Below are 10,360 nucleotides of genomic sequence, written 5' to 3'. Positions count from 1 at the left end.
CAAAGCCGAGACTAATTAATGGAATGGCAACACATGGGGGGGTATCATGGGCGAAACGGTGTACTTAGTTGTGTCCGGTGTACTTAGTTGTGTCCGTGGTACTGCTCATGTCTATAGGCGACGGTTACCACTTTCCATCAGGTGGGCAGTCAGCTTGTTTGCCATTCTAAGTTGTATAAAAAAAAAAGCTAATTATATCAAGAAAATAAACAAAATATAGTGTAGTTACATAAAATCTACATATTTGTAACAGTAAAATACAGTCTGAATATATTGTTATGTTAGTGGGCGTACGTAAGATACCTACCTACCAATTTAACAATATTTTGATCAAGTTTTCCTCAACTTTTTGAACCTCAATATTGATATTAAATTTACATTTTCATAGCTAATTTAATATTAACATTTCCTTGTCAGAAAACAAGGAATACGTAAAAAAGAAAATCCAGTAAATATTTCTTTGATGTATGGACGGACTAGATAGAGTGACGACCTGAAATGCATTGCAAGGAGTCAATGGATGCACGTGGCTCAAACCGTTCATTATGGCAGTCTATGGGGAAGACTTATGTCCAGCAGTGGACGGATAATGGCTGAAATAATGATGATGATGATGATGAAATATTTATTTACTAAATATATTTTTTTTATTTTTAAACTTTAATACACCCAGATAGTGTAAATGGCGGAATTAAAACTATATGGCGTTGTCTACCAGTCAACGGTAGACAGGAAAAATAAACAAAGACTGTAAATGACGGTATTAATATAATATATACAAAAAAAAGTAATACAATAAAAACCCCATAAAATTTTTGTTCATTTATTTTATTAAAAGTTTTAAGTCTGCATTTCAATAAATTACGACGTATTTGTACAGACTCGACCGATATTTTACTATAATACACATTAATTTAAACAAAAAGTGTTTTGCGATTATATCGGATTAACTTTATCATAGTTATAACACAGTTATTACAATATTAAATAGATATCAACAAAAAAAAAAAAATATTAATTTGTGCTCTCTGCCTACCACAAAGGGTTATTAAAATTAACAATCAAATTTTGATCAGAGAAAAAAGAACTATTTTGTTTCTCATTATATATATTTTTATCTATTTTTTTATGTGTTGATCGAAGTCAGTCATATTAGATGCAATGTGCAAAACTCAAGTTTTACAAACATAAAGAATTCAAGACAATAGGCTCTCTCGTAGAAAAACGAGAATAGCTCATTATAAAATTAAGTATCTGAAAATTAAAATTTATAATCTTCATATTTCTAAATCTCGAATTTTAAAAAATACCATCTTCAACAGTTTACTCTCTCTCCGAGATCAATATGTTAACAAAGTTTATCGATTAAAAAAAAATATCATCAAAACTTAAAATTGATAAGAGTATGGCGTAATACACTAAAAAAGGAACACAGATGGAAATTTCCTACTTTACGAAATGGCGTAACATAACGGGAAAACGTGCTAAGTTAGATAAAAGTAATTATGTTTTAAAAATGAAACTCGAATAAAGCAAGATATTATTGTAGAAATAATAAAACGACTTGCTAAAATACTCTAACAACATTGTAATGAAACAATATATTTTATGTATGAAAACACAAGGTGTACAAGGTAACTTTCCGTGAACACGTGTGAACATTTATAATCGATTATAATAAATATGTTGAATACGCACATATGCGCTTGTATTATTAACATATTCCAGAACTTTATAAGTCCACTTTGTACGGTATTCGTATTTTTGGAACATTTTCACGTACAGGTTCAGTCGTGGTTCGAATAAAACGTGGTAACGATACTATTTTACATCTAATATGTACATATTTACATACACTTTGGTCCGTCTATTTTAGAAATTAGTACAGTATACGCAATTGAAGAAATAATTGGTATTAAAAATGATGTTAATGATATATTTAATAATGATACATTTAAACAATATGTAGTATCAATTAAATATATAGATTGAAAGCTCAATCAAATGGTCACTTTAATTAAAAATAATTAATTACAAAACAGTTGAAAAGAATAATCACATAAGAGAAGTAATGATTTGTATTTATTTTTGGAAAATGACAAATAATGAAATGATTGTAATTGACTATTGGAAGACATTACAACATGAAGGAAGACAATTCAATAAATACATACCAAACTGATGAAATATTACTTATATCTCATAAAAAGAATCATTATTCCTTATAATTCTATTAAAGTAATGATAAACACAAATGTAGCACTGAAGTTTTCTCAAAAATAAAAGATAGAAGTGTTTATACAATTCATATCAACAAAAAAGTATATTATTAAATATCTATAACACCAAATATTTCTTCAATCGACAACATTACAAGAAATCGGAGACACTAATAACTGATTTTGTTCGATGAAAATTTTATTGCTTCTAGTTGATAAAACACTGGGCGATAATAATTTGGTGTCTCATATCCACTAAACTTCTTAATAATTACGTCACAATCATTAAATTTAGCCCAATTCATTAATTTTAGTCCAGTTAAAAATTTGCGTTCAATCAATTTCTAAATAGTATATTTGTTGTATTTTGTTAATACAACACTTAATTTTATCAAATGTATTTCATAAAATGAAACATTCGATTCTCAGTCGATCGTTTTAATTATCCTATTAAGAGTTTTCATCACATTAGGTTCATTAATAATTCTTCTAGTTGAGATTATCATAATTGTAATTAGGATGGATATGCGCCTGAGCTGCTGAATTATATACAATTTTAAGATTTATTTACTATATACATTAATTTACATCATTAAATAATTTAATATTGTCCACTATTTTATAATCACTATCAACACTGTCCATTTCACTGTTTAGTATACAGATATGAATATTACCAATCGTAATACATTGTTCATCCCTTCGATTTCAAGTGGCACAGATTCACTTTTAAAATAAAGTTAAATGTAATCCGTAACACACTTGAGAAGGTCCGGCTCAAGTCACACTATTTCATCGTGGTGGACTACATCACTGCAACTGCCGGCTCGCTGCAGTCAGGCACGCTGTCGTCACACCCTCAGCTCCTCCATTGTCACATTCGATTTCGCGTTCAATTGCGTATTTTTCTTTGTTAGCGTACTTGTATTGATCATTTGCATTTGGTGAGCTGATAGTAGTGGTTGATTTTCTTGCAACTGACCACTCGCTAAAGTATTGATATTACTTTTCCCTAATTTCGGAGGAGGCGGCGCTCGTGGCAGTGTCGCCATACTAGCTACATTATTACTTGGCAGATCAGCAAACTCCGGAGGAGGGAGCTGATGATGTGAATGAGTATGGTGATGACTCAATATCGTGGCAGGATCGTTTTTTAAACTTGTCTGATAAGACAAGGCACCTTCGAGATCACCACAAATATTATTTGGCATTTGTCCATTTTCCGCTCTTTTTTTCAAGTGAGAACCATTTGCATGGCCGTCTTGTCCATTCATTCTTGTTTTGTCTCTTTGATAGTATACTCCAGCAAATATTAGGACATTTAATATTAACAGAGAACAACCTATAGCTATTGTTACGCTAAGTGCTGTAGAGTACGCAGCAAATCCGTCTTCGGGGGGTGTAGCTGTAGATGCATCTGGCTTGTGCGCTTCAGCTCCCACTGTGCTTTGTGTTGGTGGAGTTAGACCAATTATATTGAAATTCACGGGCGATGTTATATTAATAACACTTAAAACAGGAACTTTAGTTGCGAGACCGATGTCTGTGATCACTATGTCAGTTGTCTTTTTGAAAGGTGGACTAAATGTTTTAAGAGTAGGTTGTGGAGACGCATCTTCATGATCGAGCTGATGGTGAGAAGGTGGTACATCTTCACCTCCTGGACGGTGGAGATCTGGTACCAAGTTTAGCCAAAATGACAATCTGTTGAGAGAAATATGTAAAGTTTTTTTATTTAAATAACAAACACTTTATAATGCTAAATGAAAAATGTAAATAGAAATTACGTACCTGTGAGCCCTGTAGTGATTCTTTAACTTAGATTTAGTGTCTATATTTAAGTATTTTTTGTGAACAGCCTCATAAGCAGTCCATTCCATATTCTTCATTCTAACACGCTCTTGTCGTCCAGCTCTGATTGGATCACTTTCTTGCGCTTCATTTGGATTCCTGTTTGACAATGTATGATATATATGAGTCAAAGATTTTGATAGTAACCTTAATTTATTATTTATAACTGAAATTACCTTTATGTAATTTAGACACTGTTTTGTTTACTAGGATATTTCTTTTCTTATTTTAATATATTCAGAATTACTGTAGAAACTTTTATTATCCTTATTTATATAATTTATAATTTGTAATATTAAAAAAATAATAAGTTTGCACATTTCACCTTAGTGTTTAAGACACTAAGGTACCTCGTATCTCGTACCAATTGTTATGAAGTTTGGGTAATTTTGAATATGACAATGAAGTTAAACGTACAATTAATATAAAGTAATTAATTACCATACCATTTAAAATTGTGGTTGATTTGATTAATCTTGATTGAAACTAATAAAAAAAAAATACTATAAAATTAAAATGAATATTAAATTCGTAGAATACGCACAATTCAAAGACGAAACCTTATTCACAAAATAATCTATTGATAAAATTGACTCAATATACTCTCAACTTCTTAATGTAACTCGTAAAATAACCATTACTTTTAGTATAGATAATTAAATTTAAAATTAAGACTTTTATATACTTTTCAGCGAGCAACGGTAGAATAAAGTAAAGCACTTCGTTCCACCCAGCTGTAAAACGTGAATTTACGCAGATCAATTAGCTCATCTTTATAATTATATGCCATGTTTCGTTTATAATCTTATCTATTAATATTTTAACTCTTATTTAGCTGCTAACATTTCAATTTGATAATCATGTTTTACGAGCAATTAGTAGTAAGATGAAATAGTAATTTCTACTAATATTTACGAGCATAAATGCGAAAGTGAGTTTGTTATTTGTTCGTTACATTATAGCATTTTAATGGCGTAACTAATCACATTGAAATCTGCCATATACGTATAATATGGGATGGAGAAGGCCATAGTACTACTATGGTATTTTTATCCTGGTTAGTAAATATTTTCTGGTCACACAGATAAAATCGCGGGTAAGAGATATAATAATAATAAAAAAGAAATTGTTCTCGAAAACAAATTTATAAATTTAGAAAATCGGCCAATGATATTTATTTTTTTATGCATGTTTATATAGATTACAAATTATGAAGTTTTATAGATTTTTTGCAGTTCTATTTTAGATTTGTAAATTCAGACTCCATGATATTTTAATGGAATTCATTATCTTATACTTTTAAATGAAGTCTAACCGTGAGATTAGACTTTAATTAAAAGTATATAAGCTTTATTGCCAGCAAAGTTTTTCTAATACAGTATAACAAATACAAGTTAAGACACCTCAGTTTTGATATAGTTATATCTCGTAATAGCAAAGCATATTTTTTTGCAAATTGTCTATAAAATTTTAATGGAATTTATTATCATACATATTTAATTGAAGTCTAATCTCATCAGTCAACCCCTAATACAGTATAATGAACTCCGATAACAGTCTCAAATTTTAAATAATCACATTTTGTAATTTAAAAGCTAATGTATAATAAATTTCTAAAGAGGATTTTTGTTATCATATTTTATATCTGCCAATTCTCATGGGATTGTAACGGATTTCTTTTTTCGTAATTCTATTTTTGAAATGCTAATTCTCAATTAATGATATTCTAATGAAATTCGTAATCTTACATGTTTAAATGAAGTTTAATCTCACCCGGTCTTTGCAAAGTTCCCCCAATACAGCATAACGGACTCCGATAACGCCACCTCGGCTTTGGTATAGTTGCGGGGGAAGTGTGCTAGTCCACCCACCAGCGGCGCGCCAAATATGTACGGCAGTTCCTCTCCATGTATGCAGCCTTGTCGCTGTGGAAACATTCAGATTAGTAACGATTTATAAAGCTGGCATGCCTTAATAAGAATTTAGTAATCCACCTAGTTCAGTGTCAGTAACAGACATAAAATTATTGACAATGTTGCTGTAGTTTTCAATAGTATTGTTTCATTTGTTTAATTTAATATTGTTTAATTTTGTGTTTCCTACACTTGTATTACGTTTGTGCAAAATTTTGTGGCTGTCAAATTACTACTTAAGTGTGTAAATATGTATTGTTCTAGCTGTCTGTTTGCCTTAATATATAAATAAATTTAAAAAAAGTAGATGTAGACAATTTGCAAACGGTATCGAACCCTTAAGTCTTAGGAGAGATTTTGCCTCACTCTGCGTGTTCTACCGTTTGTACAACGGATTGTGCTCAGAAGAATTGTTCAATATGATACCCACGGCCACTTTCTATCATCGTATGACTCGCCATCGACAGGGAGTTCACCCTCATACCCTACAGCCTAAATGGTCGCGTACAATACGGTTTCAGAGATGTTTTCTCCCACGAACACTCAGGTTATATAATGAGCTCTCTGCCGAGGGTTAATATAGAAAATAATAAATTAAACACTTTACGAGTATATTTACCAAAGGAAACTTTGTACAAAAATAATTTGCTTGGGCACCTCTGTCCTATTCGTGTTCCTACCGTGAAACAGTTGTGTTTGCATTAGTGTGTTTCAGTTTGAAGGGTGGGATATGGCAGTGAATTTACAGGGTATATAGGAATAACACTTGATTCCTCAGGAATGGTAACAAATGGGGGGTATCATGGGCGAAACAGTATACTCTGTTATGTCCATGGTACTGCTCATGTCTATAGGCGAAGGTTACCACTTTCCATCAGGTGGGCTGTCAGCTTGTTTGTAATTCTAAGTTGCATAAAAAGAAAAAGTATGTAAAAGGTAGGCAGGTAACAGTATCTATTTTAAAATGTATAGGTAAAGGTATGAAGAATTACAACGTGAGACAATTCCACCAATAATTTGCTAAAAAAATACTTTTTTAAATTCAAAATTTTATATCGGATATAAAACGTAACACAAAGTATATATATATATATATATATATATATATATATATATATATATATATATATATATCCTGTTTCCTACGAGCAATGTACTCGTAAGTTTAGTCAGACATCACTTGACTTTCGTCCAGGGATCTCAAGATTGAAATAAGCCCAAACCTTTAAATTTCCGAATTCATAATTGTAAAATAATTGTCATTTGCTTCAAATTGCGGAGAACATGTAGTAATTTGATATGAAATAAATTACAACTTTAAGTGCTTTCATAATGAAGACAGCTTAGAAGTTTTGACACTAGAGGGCGACACACTCGCAATGGTAGTAATGGTAGTTTTCTAGCCTATTAACAAATTATTATTATTAAACATCTTCCAATTTGTAGGTTACCAACCTATTTCAGTCCTATGTAGTTTCAGAAAAATAAATAGTATCAAGCATGTGACAATCTTTTTCCCTTTAAGTTGGTTTTATAGAATATATTTTTGTATCGTGACATATTATATATATATATATATATATATATATATATATATATATATATATATATATATGAATTTATTTATTATTTAGTATTATTCATTGTATCATCTTGTACTAAATCTTTCATTCATTCCTCCTAAATCTGTATATACATTTATCTTCAACCTCATATCTACAAATTCTTAGAATCATAACATTTGTTATAATAACTTTAAATATAAGTAGGTAGTCATCTAAATATTCGAGTTAAAGGTAATATTATCTTTAAACGAAATCATATACTATTTATAATACCAACTAAACCCACACCACAACTTTATATTCTGTATATCAAATATAGAAAATACAATGAGAATTACTAGGAAAGTGTTCTATACCCTCCACTTGATATAAATAAAGGAAAACACTATCGCTTAATATTCGTGAAATTGAAATATCGTATCCTGATTTTAGAAATGCGTTATAATAACAAACACTTGTTTGAATACAAATTTAATGGGTATGCTTTCATTGGTGGAACTCTGTCGATTTTATCAATTATATTAATAGAATAGAACAGATTAATCTTTATTCAAATAAATTTGTAACTAGTATTTCTATTGCTGTATTCATTGGATTATCTTTTGACGGAATTGAATTGAGATTAAATCGAAAGCCCATCGAATAGGCATTAAATTTGAATAAATACTCATTTTTGAGTTTATTAATTGCAAAGAAAAAACGAAAAAACAAATCTTTGCTTTTTACATATGTATATATCTATATATATACATATATATATATATATATATATATATATATATATATATATATATATATATAATAATAATATATAATATAATAAATATAACATATATCATATTTTAATTGAAATAAAAGTGTGAAAATTGCATTTAATTTGGTGAACTAGTATTACACAAAAATTACTGAATCAGACAAACAGATCAACAATATATTACTATAAATACAATAATATATATTAATAAAGATACACTTTTGAAAAATTATTGTTTTGATATCTATTGATCCATCCATGTTTTTTAGGCCTTCCTCTGCCCTTACAGACCATACACATTCGTTCTTAACATTTCTTAAGACATCTCATCATCATCTGCTCATCATCCTGGCGCATCACTTGTCCATACCACACAGTATCCATCTGTCCTGGATAGATGGATGGCCCTTATACTTCCTCTGATGTAATTATTCTTCTCCCATATACAGATATCATTTATGTAATTTACTACGTTTATTATATCAGATAGGTAATAGGCAATTTAATCCTATGAATATCAAAATGAACGTTACTTGACCTTACTAATCGCCTCCCCCTTCCCCGTAAAATACAAACACGTGAAAGCATTATAAATATAAGGCTTAATTTTAATTAGTACATAACAAACGACTCTCTGAGACTATAAGCGTATTATTTGAAATACATTAATTGAAATAATAAGTATAAATATAATTTTGTACCTTTTGTGTTGGAACGTTTTGAATGTTCTACGAAAATATGTTAATTTTTTTTTATTAAAACCAATAAGGATATTTAAACTAATATTATGAAGAGGAAAAATATGATTTTTTGTTTGTAATGGATAAAAAAAAAATATTGCTTGAGTATTTTTTTAATTTTTTCAATTTCAAAAATTCTTTCACTTACAGAAAGCTACATTATCCACGAGTAACATGGGATATTTATGATTTAAAAACCAGTAAAAGTTAGTACGGATCATTAGTAATTTTTTTAGTAAATATGATATAAATATTGTTTCACAGAGTAAAAGAAATCTAAATCAGAAAATAACTAAAAAAAAATCATGTTTACACATCACATATCGTCATAGTCGTAGAATACTGACGGATCTATATATGTAATATTTGTCAGATCCGTCAGTACTCTACGACTATGACGATATATTGCCACGTAATTATTTGATAAAAGCCTTAAAAAATCATTTTTTAATTAATTAATAAAAGGATAAGGTACCTAGTTTATTATAATAAAATATATTTTATTATTTTCCCAATTAATTAAAATCACCGTTAAAATTTCAACTCAGTTGGAATCGATCAATGCTTTCTGGCATATTCCTATACATATGTATACTTTGACGACATTACCTGTTAATTAAAAATCCGGAACATTAATCTGGCTGGCACCAATTTAACAGTATCAATTTACCGGCTGCTCCTGACCATTATTGGCTTTCTATCTAGTTAGCGTAGCGAGGCATACGAGCTAACTTGACTTCGGTCTTTATTAACAACAAGCTCTCTTGCTTTTACAACGACCAGTTTTATTAGACCTACCATCCAGTAGCAACAACTTAACATGACGTACTCATGTAAAATGGTAAGACGTTCATTACTACGATCCCGGCCAGTTCTATAAGATCCCTTCTCAAAAGGAAACCGCTATGACTGATATGTCTTCATACATTGTCAAGTGTATAATTACTTCGCTTAAAACGAAGTTAGTTGATCGTACTGAAAATCGTATGGGTGCGGAAATTGCGTCGGTAAATACATATTGTGTACCTTGTTATGGGGGATTAATGTGGAGTAATTAGATGCTTTCATGTTAAACGGGTCGGATACGGATTGGTCATAATCCGTTTTTAAGGTTAGCTATACGTAAAAATTTGTTTTCTTAGCTTAGAGAAAGAAATATGGTTTAATAAGTTTGTTTTAAAATAAATGTTACAAACATTTTAAATACAGGTGAAACCCTGCTCCCTAAATAGCTAAATAGCTCTCTAAATCCTGTACTTTAGGATAAGCAGTGCTCTTCCCTTTACGAATACTGTAGAATACTGACGGGTCTTTATAT

The 10,360-nt window shown here is 30.0% G+C and overlaps 1 protein-coding gene across 1 annotated transcript in view; it reads right to left on the bottom strand.

The window, feature by feature from the left end:
* Nucleotides 1-845: 845 nt before the first annotated feature.
* LOC113522707 (neuroligin-4, Y-linked) overlaps nt 846-10,360 on the bottom strand; it is a 138,746-nt gene continuing 129,231 nt past the window's right edge. The window contains exons 10-12 of the mRNA XM_026908490.3: nt 5,844-5,995; nt 4,011-4,169; nt 846-3,923 (exon numbers count right to left, since the gene is read on the bottom strand). Of these exons, the coding sequence (XP_026764291.1) occupies nt 3,071-3,923; nt 4,011-4,169; nt 5,844-5,995 (1,164 nt within the window). The 3' untranslated portion in view covers nt 846-3,070. The remainder of the gene's footprint in view (nt 3,924-4,010; nt 4,170-5,843; nt 5,996-10,360) is intronic.

This window comes from Galleria mellonella, unplaced genomic scaffold (genome assembly GCF_026898425.1).
Source record: "Galleria mellonella isolate WM207_F2 unplaced genomic scaffold, CSIRO_AGI_GalMel_v1 utg59, whole genome shotgun sequence".
NCBI lineage: Eukaryota > Metazoa > Arthropoda > Insecta > Lepidoptera > Pyralidae > Galleria > Galleria mellonella.
This window is presented reverse-complemented; position numbering and strand designations above follow the sequence as displayed.